General features: G+C 45.8%; 1 protein-coding gene across 1 annotated transcript in view; it reads left to right on the top strand.

Moving 5' to 3' along the window:
• LOC107118339 (glycosyltransferase-like protein LARGE1) overlaps positions 1-18,705 on the top strand; it is a 321,370-nt gene that overhangs the window by 231,182 nt on the left and 71,483 nt on the right. The window contains exon 6 of the mRNA XM_015420643.1: positions 12,420-12,524. Within this exon, the coding sequence (XP_015276129.1) occupies positions 12,420-12,524 (105 nt within the window). The remainder of the gene's footprint in view (positions 1-12,419; positions 12,525-18,705) is intronic.

Here is an 18,705-nt window from a genome sequence, read left to right on the forward strand (position 1 = left end):
AGGGAAATAAAACTGGATTCATCCCCACCAGCCTGACCTAATTAATGTCCAGAGGTGGTTTGCTGCTGCCTGCCTCTGTGTAGTGACCCTGATCTTCCTTGGTAGTCTCCCATCCAATTACTGACCTTTGCCAACCATGCGTAGCTACTGAGATCTGATGAGATCAGGTTAGCCAGGGCTATCTAGGTCAGGCGAAAGCAGAGCTTACCCACTGAAAAAAGTGGCTCATGAAGTGGGATGCTGGAGCCCTGTTGTCACACATGGTGTAACCCTGTTTAGGATAAGCCAGCTCTAATTCTGCTGGGCTTGATACATTCTCTCTGTGGTCACGGCCAGTATCATGGCCTTTCTTCTCTCCCCCCCCCCCCCTGTCTCACTGTTAATGATGATGTATGAATAAGTAAAGAAGACAGCTTCATTTTCATAGGTGAAGCTTGTGCATGGAGCAGCCAAGAGCAAAAGGAGAGCACTTAATCATAACTGTAGGTCCAGAGCAGAAAACAGTGACAAAGCTTTTGCTGTTAGTCACGGTGTTTTGCTATAATAACTCTTAAGAAGGAGAGACAGGCAGAGCAGAATGCTGAGCCAGCCATTGAAATGCATTGTGGTCTTTGCTCTGTTCTCATCTAGCAAAGAATCGCGATGTTTGCTTTGTCCCAAAGGGACTCATTCTCTTTTTCCAAGGGTGCCAAAGATTAGAGAAGCTAATTCTTCACCTCAGGAGATTTAGCTTCCAAGTGCCTGCACAGTAAGAAGTGAAATGAGTTTGGTGAAGTGGCCAGTGGAGAATTGATCATAATAGAACAGAACCTTCCCAGAGGGTTTGGCATTGTGATTTCTTCCCAGGAGAGCTCCAAGAGAATACTCTGCTTTGTCAGAATTGTGTGTAAATGGCGGGGGTTGGAGTCTATAATAGCCCCAGATAAACTAACTTGGAGGCTTTGATAAACATCTTTTTCAGCCTAAGTCAGGCTGACCCAGACAGCAGTACAATGCACTAAGTGTTGCAGACCTCCTGCAGTAGATCAAGTCCTGTTTCCAGAAGCATCTGATACAGATATAGTTTGTCAGCAAGGATGCATCACAATGTATCGGTGAAGCCAATCAGCACATGACTAGCATGAGGTATTTATTTTCCAGACCACCCAAACCTACCAAACTAGTACACATGATGCTTGGTTTAATATTAATTTTGCACCTCAGAAAATACATCCATATCTCCCATTTTCCACAAGGGGAGCAAGAGGCTGACTAGGTTCTGCACTTGAGTGACATGTCTGTAGGATGCCAGGGGGGTGATGTCATGTGACAGACACACCTCTTCTGAAAATGAAATGGGCTATGTTATTTTCTTTCAACACAGAGACTAGGCCACAGAGTGAGGTTAACTAGCCAGCAATGTAAAAGAAGTGTGGTCTCTGCCAGCTATAATATATATACATAATACCTATTCTTATACTGTTTTACAGAAGAGACAATTAACGTCTGAGTAGAGAGAAATTACCCAGTGGTGCTCAAAAGTCTTCACTAAATAGAAATCTTTCTTGTTTTAGCAAGAAAAACTTTTAATGAGAAGCTAGTCAATATGATTTGAGCGAAAACAGAGTTCACCATCGATATTGTGTGTAGTCCCACATGGGGACTGTGCATGAGCAGGTCTGCCGTCAGAGAGGTTTTTACAGGTAAAAGCCTCCAGGGGGTGCTACATGCCAGAGCTAAAGTCTTAGATGCCACCCAGAGACCATGTGCTCCCACATCACAGTGCCATTCCCACCCCCTCATTTCCTCTTTTGCCACCAAAGAGTAGGTTGTTATTTGGCTAATCTCTGGAGTGTAGATCGGTGAGGATCTTTCTGCAGAAGATCTACTTCTTTCTTGAGCTTTTGAGATGGCTCAGAAATTGCTGTTCAAGAAGTGTACCCATTGCAGGTCCAAAATGACCTAGATGGACGAGCACAATTTATATCTCTTCTGCCTGGGCGAAGGACGTAAAATCCACATTTGGAAGATCTGCCAAGATCTTACAAATCTCTAGATCTCTATTTCACCCCTAAAGCTAGAGGGGATAGAGCTTTCAAATTAAATGCAGCATTGTGGGAGAAGGCACTTAAAGCCTCGGACCCTTCAAGAAGGAATTGGATAAACATATGGAGCAGAGGTCCATCAGTGGCTATTAGCCACCAGGCAGAGGTCATTTCGGGGGGATCACAGGGGGTCGCAGTTTCCCCGGGTGAGGTACGGGGGGCGGGGCACATGACGAAGCCCCACCCCCTGCTTCCGGCCGCCCCGCTTCCGGCCAGGAGGAGGCAGGAGAAGAGGGAGGGTAAGTTGCTTCCTCCCTGCCTCTCCCCACCCCTGCCTGCCTGGGGCCAGGGAGGGCCTTCGCAGGGCTTCCTTGCACTCCCGCTGGCCTTGCAGGTCCACCGCCGGGCCCCTCATGGGGCTCGGCAGTGGAGCTGCAAGGCCGGCGGCGGCGGCGGCCGGGACCGTTGGGGGCAGGGTGTGTGGCCTTATGACACACTTCTGGTGATGTTAGGGGGTGTGGCCTTATGACACACTTCTGGTGATGTCAGGGGGTGTGGCATATGCTAATGAGTTATGCTAATGAGTTTCCCTAGCTGTTTTTCTACGAAACGACCCCTGCCACCAGGTATAGATAGGAACTCTCAGTTCGGGGCAAGTGATGCTCTGTATTCTTGGTGCTTGGGGGGGGGGTAACAGTGGGAGGGCTTCTAGTGTCCTGGCCCCACTGGTGGACCTCCTGATGGCACCTGGTATTTTTGTCCACTGTATGACACAGAGTGTTGGACTGAATGAGCCATTGGCCTGATCCAACATTGGCTTCTCTTATGTTCTTATGTTCTCTTATGTTAGGAGACCATTCTAATCTGGCTAACAGTTTCAAAATTTAATCCAGACTATACACATTCCTGGATGCATGAATGTAAAGGCAGACAGATTGAGCAGAACAGGGACATTATCACACAGATGGTCCCTGGATTAGGTGCACTTGAAACTAATTTTTGCTCTTTGGAGGTCACCATGAATAGACCTGTTTGCAGCACGAGTCAATTCAAAAACTGTGCATTTTTGCTCCTGAGTAGGGAGGGGCATATATTCCCTAGGGGACACATTTCAACTGCATTGGGAGGGAACTCTGTTCTATGCCTTCCTCCCATTCCCCCTACTCATCAGAGTAATGGAGAAGGAGAGAAAGATCAGTCATGATCTTAGTGGCCCCCTTTTGACCTCACCAGATCTGGTTTCCTGGTCTGATGGAGGTGTCGCAGGGACAATATATTCCCCTACCCAAACAGCTAGATCTTATTAGTATAGAGCAGGTATTTCACCACAACCTGGATCATCTAAATCTCACTATATGGAGGCTTGGGACAGGGATTTAATATTCTCTCAGAAGGTTAATTATGTTCTTTTAAATTCATGAAAACCAAATACTAGGAAATTTATTTATTTATTTATTTATTAGATATATATCCCACCTTCCATGCCAAGGCAGGTTCAGGGTGGCTAACAAGGCCATAGGCATTATAACAATAAAACAATAAAACGTCAAGAGATGATTTAAAATCTTATCTCTATAAATGGAGAAGGTTTTCAAAATGGTGCACTGAGACAGACTTGTCTCCATATACTATTCCCTTGCAAGGTATATTTGAATACTTGTTATATTTAAAGAATAAAGATTTATTATTTTCATTGATGAAGGTCTAATTGGCTGCTATTTTTTGTTATTATAGCAAGATAGATGGGCAATCAGTAGTTGCTCACTACCTATCCAAAAGGTTGAAGGGTTTTCCCACTAGAAATCCCTTGGTTCCTCAGTGGTGCCTCTCACTAATTTTAACCCAATTTATGTGCAAGCCATTAAAACCCCTCACAACATGCTCAGTTGAGTTATTTTCTATAAAAGTCTGTTTTTTGGTGGCAGTCACATCTGCCAGGAGGGTCAGTGAACTGGCAGCCCTACAGGTCAAACCCCCATTTTTGAAAATCCTTCCTGAGAGGGTAATGCTTTGGCCTAGTCTCAGGTTTCTTCCTAAGTTGGTGTCTAGGTTCCATCTATCTCGAGAGATTATTTTACCAGTTTTCTTTCCCACACCAAGTTCAGACAATGAACATTTGTTTCATTCCATGGATGTTAGAAGGGCTTTATTTTTTTTTACTTAAAAAGGACTAAGGTATTCCGCAAAGATAAAACACTATAAAACACTATTTGTGTGTTTTGCTGGTCCTAATAGAGGGGAAAGGGCTTCCTCTCAGTCACTGTCCAGATGGATTGTTTCGACCATCATACAGTGTCATAGTTTAGCAGGTGTGCCATGTCCTTTAGAAGTTTTTGCACATTCTACTAGGTCTGTGGCTTCCTCCGCAGCCTTCCTCAGTGCTGTGTCTCTGACAGAGATATGTCGAGCTGCTACTTGATCATATGCAGATACTTTCATATGTCATTATGCCTTGGATCTGCAAGCAAGATGAGAAGCTCAAGTGGGGAAAGTGGTGCTTCAGTCTATGTTCAAATGAAGTGAGCGTGTCCCACCTCCTGTGGTTTAGCTTGCTAGAATCCCCATGTGGGACTGCACAGAAGTTCGATGGTGAAAACAGGGTTGCACTTAGTGTAACTGTTGTTCATCAAGTATCTTCTGTGCAGGCACACATACCGTCCTCCTGCCCTGCTGCATGCTCTTCCTTAGGCAGTGCTAGAGGTACTGGGGGGGGCACTGCGGCACAGGAGCACATGGTCTCTGGGCAGTGCAACAAGCGTGGTACTAGGCTAGGCAAGAGCAAGAGAGTCCAAAGGCAGTCCAAAGTCAAAAGCGGGCAAGCAGCAATACCGAGAGACCAAGTCCAAATCACCAACCGTTAGAGTAGTCGTTAAAGCCAGAGTCCAAAGAATTCAGAAGCCAGAGAGTCAGAGGTCCGAGGTGTAGGTCAGGAGCGGAGTCATACAAGCCAAGGTCGGGAGCCGAGAAGTCAAGACGAGGAGCAGGAACTGGAACACGGGGGGTGAGGTGCAGAGCTTCATCCAAAATGACTAGTTGTTAGCACAACTAGTTGGCATGAGTGCGAGAGTTAAATAGCCCGGCAGGCTGTTGGCCATTAGCGCGCCTTGATTGTGTGCCGACTCCCGCTAGTACTCAAGGCTAAAAGAGTGCCTACCGCACATCCTGTCGCCAGGATGCCATGTCCCATCTGTGTTGTTCCCGCAGATGGGATACCAGTGGGGGCGAGTCAGGGGGCGTGTTGCTCCGGCATGAGTCTGCTTCAGCTGCTGCTGGAGCAGTTTCCGTGGCTTCAGGTGCGGGGTTGTCAGGAGCTGGGAGCTCATCCCCAGCAGTACTTAGGTCCTCTGCTGGGGCCAAATGCTCATCCCCAGCAGTCCTTTGCTCTTCTGCTGGGGCCAAGTGCTCTCAGCAGCAGCCGTGACAGATACGATAAGTCAGCTGTTTTAGCTCCAGCACACAGTGCCTCCTGGAGGCTTTTAGCTAAAAAATCTTCTCTGAAGGCAGGCCTGCTCAGGCACAATCTCCATGTGTGCCTACACAGAAGATATTCAATGAATAGCAGTTACACGTGCAAACCTTGTTTTCTTTGGGCTCAAACTGTGTTGTATGGATGGCTGTTTTTCTTCTTAAGATCACCAGAGGTCAACCCTTTTTCTCCTTTCCAAATTATCACCTACCTGTGCCTGAGAGTAGAAATCGGCTGGCCTTAACATAGATACAGAGGAAGTGGAACACAAACCAATGTATGCAAAGATATATTTTCATTCAATCTCTGAGTGTTCTTCTGTGGATAGGAAAGCTACCTGAAGGATACCAGTAATATGGGTATATGTTCTTGGGTAAATGGCTTGTGGATGCCTATATGAGAAAATTAATGTTAACTGGCATTACCTATCGTGAATGGATTTCTGGGCTGACTCCTGTAACTTAAGTTGGGGACAATATAATGAAAAGAGACTGGTGGTGAACAAAGGCATTCAGTACCATCGTCTTCTTGCAAATGGGATTCTTCCTCTTTCTTCTGAAGTCAAGGGATCTTCCTAAGTAGAATTTGTAGATCACTATGAAATTGCCATGTGTCATATAGAATCAGCCGGTTCTTATAATGTATACTATTTTGTTCCATCTCAGTCCTGAAAGCTTATACATTGAATAAGAGTCTGTTGGTCTTAAAGGTGCCACTGGACTCAGACTTTGTTCTGCTCCATCAGACCAACAGGGCTACCCACCTGAACCTATTGGCAACTCATGTCAATTAGCATGTCATTCTGTCTTGATTTACTTCACTTATTTATGGTCTATAATAAGGTGTGTACACATCTGTTTATAAGGGAGGGGGTCATAAGGCTTCCAGTACTAAAACAATAAGAATGGCATTTCTATGCATTCTAAAGATGGATGTTTTTGCCCAATAGCACACTTCTACTAAGCGCTATACTATTGCTTGTTAGTTTGCTATCTCTTTCTATACACACACACACACACTATATGTATATATGTGTGTGTGTGTGTGTATGTATATCCTCCCTGAGGGCTAGTTGTTCTTTGAATTATATAAGTATCAGGGGGGTTTTTTGTAGAAAAAGCCCAGCAGGAACTCATTAGCATATTACGCCACAGCCAACAGCAGAAACTAATTAGCATATTAGGCCACACCCTGACAGCACAGCGCATTAGCATATTATGCCACACCCCATGCCTTTCCTTGGCTTGTTTGGACGCCACGCGGCTGCGGGGAGCCTGGGCAAGCCCCCCCTTGAAGGGAAGGGAAGGCAGTTTAAACTGTCTTCCCTTGGCTTGCCTGGGTGCCCCACGGCTACAGGGAACCCGGGCAAGCCGACCCTTGAACAGGCCGAGGAAGGCATTTAGATGCCTCCCTGATCCTTCCAGGGGGGCCCTCACCCACCCGCCTTGGAGTCGCCGGGGGGGGTATGCACGCCACGCACGCAGAGGTTTTGGCTGTAGTGGGCATGGCCAACTGAAGCCAGCCGGAACTCCGTTCCTGTGCGTTCCTGCCCAAAAATAGCCCTGATAAGTACCAAAGAATGTATAAAATATGTATTACAAAAATTGTATCAAAGAACAGCCAGTGCTGGAACGGTGAGATTCAAAATAATATCATATAAATGTTTTGTTGTATTAAGAGCATAAGCTGGGGAGAAAACCCCAAGCAGAAGGGTAGGTGGAACATTGTGGACATGGCCCATAGTCTGGTAGTGCTTAAACTGGCATAAATTCACCAGTCTACTGCACAGTAACTCCTGTTAAACTGGCAAGGCTGGGAAGGCTGTTAAACTGGCAAGGCTGGCAAGGCTGGGAAAGGCCCCCATAAAAGACCAGGGAGAAGAGCACTTCTTGTTAGGATAGTAGTCAGTGGAGACCTTGATAGCTAAGAATGTGACAAATCAAAAAAGGAAACTTCATGTGTTCATTATGCAATGAGGCAGTCACAGGGGCATATTGATTATTCTGTCAAACTAGTAAGGCTGCCTTTTATTGATAGGATTCTCTAGTATAGCTTTAAGAAATTACTTGTGTCCATTTCACAAAACTAATCACAACATGTCTGTTAAGCAGGCAGTTAAACCATTTGATATGGTTTCCAATTATAAACTGAACAAAGAAAATGACAGAAATGTTGAACTTCTGTAGAAAGGCCAGACTGACACAAAATAACCAGTATTCACAGTGATCTAGCAAATATGATCCACATACAGAGATGATGTAATCGCACAAATGATACCCCCGCCCCGAATCGATGGATGCATCTGACTAGGATGTGTATCCTATTTGTGGTCCAGAAGGCACAAAGCAATGTACTGCTGTAGCTGGACTGGGTGAAACAGAGAGAGGGAAAATATTTAGGTACTAATTTGGCTTCCAGGTAATAATAAAGACAAAGTCAAAGATAACTGGGACATTTTCTTGTGGAAATAAAAAAAATAAAAAGAACCCTTTTTGTCTGCCTAGCTGAGCATCCTGTATCCCATAATGACCAATCAGGTGTACCTGGGAGCCCACAAACAAGGAATGAAAGTAATAACTTTCCATTTCCTCATCATTACTAATAGTCTTCAATGTGACTAGCTGTCTTTTAAAGCTATATAGGATAGCAGCCATGACCTGGATAGCCCAGACTAGCCCGATCTCATCAGATCTCAGAAGCAAAGCAGGGTCACCCCGGATTAGTATAAAGAGACCACCAAGAAATACTAGGGTCGCTTCACAGAGGCAGGCAATGGCAAACTACCTCTGAATGTCTCTTGCCTTGAAAACCCTGTGGGGTTGCCATAAGTTGGCTGCAATGACAGCAAAAAGGGGGGCTTAGCCATATTGTGTATTTTTAGGGAACAAAAGCAATGCTGATGTAGTTAAAGGAGGACTCATGGTGTTAAACCATATAATGAACTATTAGTGTTTTTGTTTGTTTGTTTATTACATTTATTTGTCACTGTTCCTCCAAAGAGTTCAGAATCGTTTACATGGGGCTCCCAAGCACTTTCGCATCCAGATGGTTTATAGGGCCAGACCTGCTTGGCTATAGCAATCCAACTGCACCAGTTTGCCTCCAGACCTTTCTCAAAGCATAATTATGCAGCACAATTGGTGCTTTTTAATACATTGAGCTGACCTTGAAGATCAAAAAGTATGCTATGGCTTAGAACAATCTTTTTTAAACTTCCCATTTAAAGTATCATGTTGGAAAAAAAATGAAAAGAAAGCAATAGTTCAATTAAAGATAAAATATTAATCCCACACTTATTAACAGTCTGGGATGTTTATAGAAATAAATTAAGTCCAGGCGGTTCGCCACTGTTTCCAGTTATTTACCATGCTGAGTTTAAGAAAGCAAACTCAATGGGAGGCTTCTTTTGAGGAACAATATAACCTAGCAAGTCTGTGTGACGTTATAATAAGAAACCATATGATTCCAGTCACTGAGATAATGGAGCAAGCAGAACGAGCCTTCCTAACTTCAATATTTACAAATTAAATCCTTTATTTGTGTTAAATAACAAAAAAAGGAAATTTGAGCAGCAGTCACCAATTTGAAAGACCTATAAATCTTAGTCAGTGTTATCTAAGTGTTATAAATTATTACCCAATGGAAAAGCTATGGAGGGCAAAAAAAACCTGATATGGGAAAGAAAATTAAAGAGATCTCTTGTTTTAAAGTATGACTCATTTAATTATCAAAAGGCAAATTTTGTGAAAGTCTGTAATATTTTAGGTCAGCTGGACAGAATTCCCAGTGTAATTGGGAATACCCAGTTTGGTGTAGTGGTTAAGTGCGCGGACTCTAATCTGGGAGAACCGGGTTTGATTCCCCACTCCTCCACTTGCACCTGGCTGGATGACCTTGGGCAAGCCATAACTCTAGCACAGCTGTTCTTGAAAAAGAGCAGTTTGTGTCAGAGTTCTCTCAGCCCCACCTACCTCACAGGGTGTCTGTTGTGGGGAGGGGAAGGGAAAGGAGTTTGTAAGCAGCTCTGAGACACCTTTGGGTAGTGAAGGGCGGGGTATAAGTCCAATCTCTTCTCTTCTTCTTCTTCTCTTCTTATATCTATCTCCCCTTTCATATGGTGGCATGCTTTAGTTCTTCACTTTATTCTCACGGTAACCTTGTGAGGTAAGGTGTAGGTAAGCATGTTGGTCCAATTAAAAATAAATCCAAAACCAAAAGATGTGTGAGACCTTTTATTAGGCCCAATCAATATGTTGGTTTTGTTTGTAAGCTTTAAATTCTCTGAAGCTGTTCATAAGGCTGAATGTTTTTAAAACTTAGAAGAAAAAGGTATTTCAGGCTGTTATGGAGTGGCCGTAAATCTACAGCTTAGGTTTAGATCTAAGTTATTACTTCCATGGGTTCAAGGACATCTTCCAACAGAGCAGGATTTAGCCATCTCTCCCCTCTCACAGCAGGCCAAACTGCCCCTGCTTCCAGGAACTGGATTTTGGTGGACATTTCAGGCTAGATTTTGGTGGGCATTTCAAGGGGGGATTCCCACTCCACAGATGGAAGTCCTTGTGCCTTCGGAAATGATTGTGTGGATCCAGTCTTTAGAACAGAATATAGGACATGTTGCAGATTTAATGTTAGTTGGAATAGATTTTTCTGGGAGTAAATCTTGTTTCACGATGCATCTAAGATTTCTGGGGCAAAATGTCAAAACCCTTTGAAAACATAAAGGGCAGCTGTAAATCAGAACCACTGAATGTAAATGTGTTGAGTACATTCACATTCTGATTGTGTCATGTAAGAAAGTTAAGGTTCCCAGACAGTATTTGAAGACACAGAAAGCGTATGTAACCATTATAGCTTGTCTGTCCATCTACCAGCTTTCAGCATCACATTGCTATAACATTACCAAGAAACAGAGTCCAGACTGCTGCTACACATATCATAACAGGTATGAGACTTGGTGGCTGGTCTGACTGAGGGCTGCTAAGGGCATAGAGAGTAGTGGTGTCCTTGCATGCACCTTTTTGCTTCTTTTCACATAAGGGAGTGATTACCATTCACTCCTATGAGAAAAAGATGAAACACTGCACTTGATAACACTATTGTAATGAGACCTCAGCCTGTTCTAAAGACGGTGGTTTGGCCTTTGCTGAGAAAATTCCTGCAATGGATGGTGCAAGGCATGTGCATGTCAATAATGTTTGTGTTAATTTTATGGAGGGCATAATTTTGATTATCCCAAGGTTTCCAGACTCTCATTATTGTTTCAGGGTTTTTTCTTTTAAGATCTTCCAAATTTTGGACTGCTTTCCCAGTTCCTTGCCCCATTTTGCCCCCTGGAGGCAACAGGAGAAGGGAGGGACAGAGAGAGAGGATGCTGGCCCCACCAAAGAGCTGTTAGTCAGTGTCTCACATCCTTTTACATTTTAAAGGGACAAGAAGGCCTGCCTAAAAGCTGATGCGGACTACTACTAGCCCTTGGAAATAATGGTGCCATTATTTGTACGGGTTGTAGAGCCACCAGATCTACCCAGTGGAAATAATAGGGAAAACAGCCAATAGGTGGGAGGAGGAGGGGATTGGAAGAGGGATTACCTGGGGGATTGAAAGAGAGCAGGTGGTCAGTTGGGCTAGTGAGTGGGCTCCTGCCACATTGGTAGGCTGCCTCCTACACTTCTGGGAGGCTTCGCTGAACAGTTTTCTTCTGGGCAAATTCAAGGTGCTGTTGTTCACCTTTAAAGCCCTATACAGTTTGGGACCAGCATACCTTTAGGAACTCCTGCTCAATACCTTTAGGAACTCCTACCTGACCACTGTGGCCATCATCTAAGGCCCTGTTTGGGTGACCCTGCCTTCTGAGATTAGACAGGCAGCAACCCAACAGAGGGCCTTCTTGGTTATGGCACCAAAATTATGGAGCCCCCTCCCTAGGGATATTCATAGGGTTGCCAACCCCCCCGGCTTGGCAGGGGTCCCCTGTTTTGGGGGGGCTTCTACCCACCGCTGGCCAGCTGGCCACCGAGGAAGCCCTTCCCCCAAGCCCCAACACCCGCAGCCACCCCCTCTCTTTTCTCTTGAGAGAAGAGGGAGAGGGGTGTGTGTGGGGGGAACACCAGCTTCTTTAAGTGCAGGAAGCCAGAATTTCCTGGAGAGGAGGGAGAGGGGCGTGCGGGGGGGGGGGGAATGCCAGCTCCTTTAAGTGCAGGAAGCCGGCATTTCCTGCGCACCCAATCTCCGGGGAATGCCAGCTCTCTGCACTTAAAGGGGCCCCTTTTAGTGGAGGGAGCCTGTGCTGCTGGAAGATCGGGCGGGCAGGCAGGACATCCCCAATGTGATGTCATCATGTCAGGGATGCCCCGCCCCCTCCAGGAACGCCCCCCCCAAAGTCCCCCACTGGAGGTGAAGATAGAAATTGGCAACCCTAGATATTCATCCGTCGGGTTCGGTCGCTGTCTTCTGCCAGCAGGTGAAGACTTCTTTGTTTCATCTGGCATTCCCTCAGTAACTCTCCTTTCTTCTCCAATTTAACTGCCATGTGTGTGTTTTTTTACATATGTAGTTTAGTTTTGTTTAGAATTGGTTTTGTCATCTGTTTTTATAACGCTCTGTTTTAATTGTTGAGCAGCGTTGGCGGTCCTGATCAAGCAGAAATGTGGGATATAAATAAATAATATGGCATTGTTGGAACAGTGCCCACCAAGAAAATTATGTGCCTTTTTAAGGTTTAGTTGGTGTCCACAAAGAGTCATCCCAATTGTTCTGGTTAATCTGATACCATTCACAGTTTAATAAGGAGACTGTTCTCCCTGATAAGGGGATTGAAGAAGTGAGGACAGAACAGCTGTTCTCTGTTTTTCTTGTACCACTCTGACACTTGTGTGTTCCGAATGTCTGCCTTTTGTAAAAGAGTCTGCTTTGCTTTTGTTTTCCAGGCCAACAAGTTCTTGGCTTGGTGGAGAATCAGAGTGACTGGTATCTAGGAAACCTCTGGAAGAACCACCGCCCTTGGCCAGCTCTTGGAAGAGGCTACAACACAGGTAGGCCACAGGGCTCTGTGAAGCTAAATATAATTTATTTACTTTTATTTATTTATTTTTAATATTTATTAGTCGTCTTTCTTCATTACAGAGTCCAGGGGTCGTTTTGTAGAAAAAGAGCTAGGGGAACTCATTAGCATAACTCATTAGCATATGCCACACCCCCTGACATCAGGGGCCCGGCGGTGGACCTGCAAGCCCGGCGGGAGTGCGAGGAAGCCCCGCCAAGGCCCTCCCTGGCCCCAGGCAGGCAGGGGTGGGGAGAGGGGGGGAGGAAGCAACTTGCCCTCCCTCTTCTCCTGCCTCCTCCTGGCTGAATGAGGGCCAGAAGCGGGGCGGCCGGAAGCAGGGGGCGGGGCTTCATCATGTGCTCCGCCCCCCGCACCTCACCCGGGGGAACTGCGATCCCCCCCGAATCGACCTCTGACAGAGTCCAAGGCAGCTTGCAATATTACTAAAATACATAAAATAGATTGCATTTTAAAAAGACATAAAACCAAAATTTAAAACCACAACTTAAGATTGCTTTAATCAAAGGCACTCCTAAATAAAACTATATTCAGCTGCTCCTCAGGATTGAAAGTGAGGGGGTCAGGCACACCTCCCTGGGGAGGTTGTTCTAGAATTGTGGAGCGACCACTGAAAAAGAGCCTCTCTTGCCTACCCACCAAACGAACTTCTTTGAATGATGGGACAGTTAGGAGGGCCTCTCCCAGTGATCTTAAGTCCCAGGTAGAAGCATATGGAAGAAGATGGTCCTTCAGATACCCTGGTCCCAAGCCATGTTAGGTCAAAGGTCAAAAGCAATACTTTAAATTGGGCTCAGGAATGAATCAGTAGGCGGTGTAATTGCTGTAATATCCTAGTCACATGCTCCCAATAACTGGCCCCAGCTAGCAGTCGAGTTGCAGTGTTCTGCAGCTTCCGGACACTCTTCAAGAATAGCCCCAGGTACAGCATATTGCAATAGTCTGGTCTAGTTGTAACTAAGAGTGTAACTAAGGCATGGATCACCATGGCTAGATCTGACTGACACAGGAATGGATACAGCTGGTGCACCAACTGAAGCTGGGGGAAAACCCTCTGAACCATCACAGCCACCTGGTTTTCTCTGGTGGCTGCTCTGTTGAGTAGCACCCCCAGGCTGCAAACCTGGCTTTTCAAGGCGAGTGTCACCCCATCCAAGGCAGGAAAGATCTGAAGCCCCTAGTCTGCCTTTTCCTCTTACCCAGGGAACCTCTGACTTGTTGGGATTAAGATTCAACTTGTTCACTCATCCAGCCTATTACTGACTCTAAGCACTCTCAGTGTCTTTGAGATAGCTTACACCTGTCATCTTGAAATAAGGTCTTAGGAAGGCCCATGGGATCTGTCAGCAAGAAGCCTATCAGGCAGTGCTGAGGGAACTAGACACTTCTTTCCTTCAGTGCCTGCTGCTACCCCTGGCAAGCAAAAGAAAGAGGTATTTGTACTTTTTAGCTCAGGTTGACTATTCAAATTCGCATGTACTCTCTAGAGGACAGGATGGGGTACTACAACTACAGTACAAAGCCAGAGGAATACTGACAATCCAGAAAACCTATTTATATATAACTAGGAGTAAGGCTCGTTGTGGAAGAAATACAATGAGCTCTAGAAGGAAGCTTCAGGTGAGTGTCCCAGCTGGGCTGGTGGGGCGGCAAAGGGAAGGGAAAAATAGAGGGAGGCAAGCCATGTTTATTTCCTTCTTCTTAGCTATAAGGCAGGGCTGTCTCAAGTCATTTTGCTGCCCCAAGTGGGTAGTATGGGAGGGCAGCCTCATGGTAACAGGTATGGTTCCCTCCACCCCTGACTTATGTTGATGTGGGGTTATGCAGTGGCAGCTAAGGTAGAAAAACACCTCCTCCCATGCCATGTCTTCTGGGCTCCAAGGATCTGGAAAGCAGTTCCATAACCAGTTACAGGGTTGCCAACTCTGGGTTGGGAAATACCTGTAGATTTGAGGGGTAAAGCCTGAGGAGGGCAGGGTTTGGGGTGCGGAGGGACCTCAGTAGGGTATAATGCTATAGAGTCCATTGTGCAAAGCAGCCATTTTCTCCAGGAGAATTGATCTTGGAGATCTCCAGGTGCTGCCTGGAGGCTGGCAATACTAAGGGGAGGTCCAGACCTGTAGATTTGAGGGGTAGAGCCTGGGGAGGGCAGGGTTTGGGGTGCAGAGGAACTTCAGCAGGGTATAATGCTATAGAGTCCACTGCCCAAAGCAGCCATTGTAATAGCTGGGAAATTTTCTGTAGGGGAAATGATGTGCTGTGGCTGGGAAACATGGTGATTTCTGGGAGATTTCCAGGCCCCACAGGGAGACTGGCAACTCCAGTTATCATTTAAGGGAAGATTTGGATATGTATTTTACCTCAGGACACATTGAATGACTCCCAACAGCAACAGCAAACTCTTTAGAATGTTAGAGGGAAAGGCCATTCAGGCTGCATATGCAAATGACCTGTGTTCTGACTGGCTACTGGGGGGAGAGGAACAGCAAACTGTTTAGAATATTGGAGGCGAGACTCAGGCAATGCCGCCAGTGGATAGGGACAGCTTCTGAGTGACACATCACAGAGCCAAATGATTTGGGAGCGTGTGGAATGTTCACACGAAAATACAATTATATATAAGGAGAGATGTGAAGGACAACTGAAATCTGTTGCACATTCTTCCTATTCAATTATGTACTTATTCCATAAAAAAAACTTATTCAGAATATCTCCACTAATCCATTTCACTGCATTTTGGATGTTTGGAATTTTTTTTCTTGCCTTCAGTTACTGGGAAAATGCTGTACAAAAATTCTCGACATGTGTATTGAACACTTGAGTTGTAATTTTTGACCATTTTTTGCTGGAAAAAAAATCATCAGTACATTCACAGTTTTTAATTTATTCAAATAATTTTTTTCCTAAGCCACACTGGTGAGGCATAGAAAATATTTTATTCCTGCCCTAAATTAAATCTTTGGCCTCTTTGACCCCATCTGCAAAATGAAGAAGGAATCCCCTTCTGTTTGATACCAGCTTGTTGCTCAGTCCCTACTACAGAGGTGACAAAAGAGATGTTTGCAGAGGCTTTTCAACTGCTCTGCAGCCATCCTTTTCCTGGAGACAAGCCACATCTTAGATTATTCCTCAAGCCTTTTGGAATCACCGTGAGACCATTTTGCTTGGGCTGATAGCCTTGACTAATCTGTTAGAGCAACAGCAGTCTAGAGTATATTCATCTTACTTGCCTTTCACAGTTTTGTTTTTCAAGGAGCAAGCTGGGTTTTCCAAGAAACTTCAGAGCCCTTGCGCTCACCACCCATTTCCTCCATTCAACCACCTAGGCCACCTATGAAGCATGTGTAGGTCCAGCAAGTAATACTCTCCCCAGAGGCTAACTTCAAAGTATAGAAGATATAATTCTTTCAGTAAGGCAATAGGGTCATAATTGCCGATATAAAATTAAAAAAAACCGACTGTCAAATCACCTTCCCCAAAAGGGGGGTGGGGGAGGGAGCTGTATATTGTCTGTGAATTTATTGTATTGAGAAGGACATATATTTTCTGCTGATTTGTGTGTGAAGTGTGAGCAGGCATGCCAGGTGCATAAAAAACTCACACACATATGCATCTAAATCAATTCTGTCTCATGCTTTGTGTGGTAGGGTAGTGACTTATGTTCCATCTGCACCTGTAATAAAAGGGGAGAACAGATGGGGAAGGATTCATTTCTAAAAAGATGTTTTCCTTTTAAATAACAATGCACCACCAGCCTGTTCTTTATTGTAACACAGATTTTGCTCCAAAGAAATCCTTGGGTCTGCGTGGGGGGGGGAGGTTAATTGATGGGAAATGACTTCAACAAGCCATATTTGTTGTGTCTGTTACAGGCTTTATATGGCAGTGGAAGGGCTAGTGGTGTCATCACTCTTCATCATGTGCAAGTGCATCATTCAGTTTAGATCAGAGTTCTTAACATAAATGTGTTCCTGGTTTCCTAGACCATGACAGTGTTCCAAAAAGTGATACATGAATGATACATGAACCTTTAATACGTCATATTTTCTGCATGCTTTCACGGTGACATAGCTTTATTATCTTCTTCATGGTCTCTGTGCAGTCCCACACATGGGTTCTGCGCCTGCGCTCAAACCCAGCCTCGGAGAACTACAAAAGCTAGCCTCTGGATTTTGGCGCACTTCCTTCCCGCACTCTGGGGAGCAGATACCCACTGCGCATGTCTGGAGCGAGGAAGGAAACACTCTCCCACTCAGTTTCTTCTCAACCACCACGCTGGTCAGACCTACCTTGCTGCGTTCTCTCTACCAAGCTGCCTCATAGGCCCCTTCTCTTCCTTTGTCACCATCGTTCCTCAACCTCTTTGTCTCCATCTCTACAAAAAAAAGAAAAGAAAAAAGAAAAAGAATTCTGCCTTTCTGTGAGTTTTACTGTCCGTCGTCGTCATCCCCCCTTCCCTTCCCTCCCTTTGGCCCCTGCTGGCGCATGGAAGGGAAGACTCATTTCAAATACACAGTGGTATTTCTGGCCACTGTGTGATACAGAGTGTTGGACTGGATGGGCCTTTGGCCTGATCCAACACTGACATCTCTTATGTTCTTATGTTCTTATTAATGCTGCAGAAATTTGGGGGGGGGGAATCCCTACCACCGATGAACATTCCCTGTATCTTTTCTGTCTGGGTGAGACCCTGTGCCCACTGCAGCAACTTTACAAAACAGGCTCGAAAGAACCGAGCTGCGAGACTGAAGAGCCACCTCCTAGAGACCTCCCTGCGCCTGGTGATGTCCCAGTCTTCCAGCTGCAGAGCCTCGCTGCCTCCCCCAACTCTGAGGGGAGATTCAGCCAAGTCAGCAGCATCTTCGGCCTCAGGGGCCCTGAAGTGTAAGCCCAACAAACAGTCCAAAGGACTCTCCGCTTCATCTCTTGACACACCGAAACTGAAGAAATCACACAAGTCTAAGGACCGGTCAGTACCAACACCTGCTACAGCTTCGAAGTCGACCCTGGCCTCTACGCAACATTTGGACTCTGTGACTGTGGACATGCAGGCCACCACTCCTGCGGTCACACTGTCATCGACTCCTTCCACTATAGCAGCCCCTCTTATTCAGGTGGTGCACGTCCCCTCTCGATCCCCATCGGTGTGCAGCTACCCACCATCAAACTTTCTCAAAGCCGAATCCGCTCGTCAGGACAAACTTTCATAGCCTGTTGAGATGCTGAGGATGTCCCCATGACATTGATTCCGTTGGAGCCAATCCTGATCCCTAAGCTGGCAATGCTTCCATTACACTACAGCTATCTATGAGGTTCCTTACGAGGGGTGCTCATTGGAGTCACGATCCCCCTCCCCGCGGGAATGCCATCCTCAATCTCTCTGAGAGTGTTACAGATCTCCATCCCGCTCATCATATCAAGACAGAGATCATTACTCACATCCTTATTTGCCATACCCATTGGAAGATTATTTTTTTTCATTCACCTTCCTCAGGACCAGCAACCCTTAATCTTTGGTTCACTGGATGCTCCCATCATCATCAAACCTCCGTCGGCTCCCCCTACAGCCATGGTCACTGTTCCTCTGGGGCCCCTTACTAACACCCCACTGGATCCTCCCATGTCAGCACCACTGCACCAACTGATAACCTTGGTCTCCAGTCTTCAGCCTCGGAACCGTCAGACATCGGGTCCGAGGGTTGGATTTGGAAGCGGATGACTCGCTCCACACTTCTCCGGATTCGGATATAGTTAGGCCTGGTTTTCTCTCTCCCTCAGAGGAATCCGAAGCCTATCTTGAACTAGTCACTCATATTCAACTTACCAATGATGCTGCTACAGTTATGGACCTGGCCCACAAGCGGGTACAGTCAGACTTCCCACCAGCCTCCTTGCTACCCATGCTTCCGGTCCACCTCGATGTCCTGCAACAAGCATGGGACAAGCCTGAGTCTGTTTCACTGACATTGAAGCGACTAGATTCACTGTACCGTGTACAACCATCAGATGCAAAATTCCTGTTCTCGCAACTGGCCCTGAACTCGGTGATAGTGCATTCTGCGTCCAAATCCAAGCAGGTGAGACACCCAGCGCCGCTGGACCGGGAGGGGCATAAACCTTAGGACAAAAGATGTACTGCAACTGCCAAAATT

This window comes from Gekko japonicus, unplaced genomic scaffold (genome assembly GCF_001447785.1).
Source record: "Gekko japonicus isolate JY-2015 unplaced genomic scaffold, Gekko_japonicus_V1.1 scaffold1151, whole genome shotgun sequence".
Classification (NCBI taxonomy): domain Eukaryota; kingdom Metazoa; phylum Chordata; class Lepidosauria; order Squamata; family Gekkonidae; genus Gekko; species Gekko japonicus.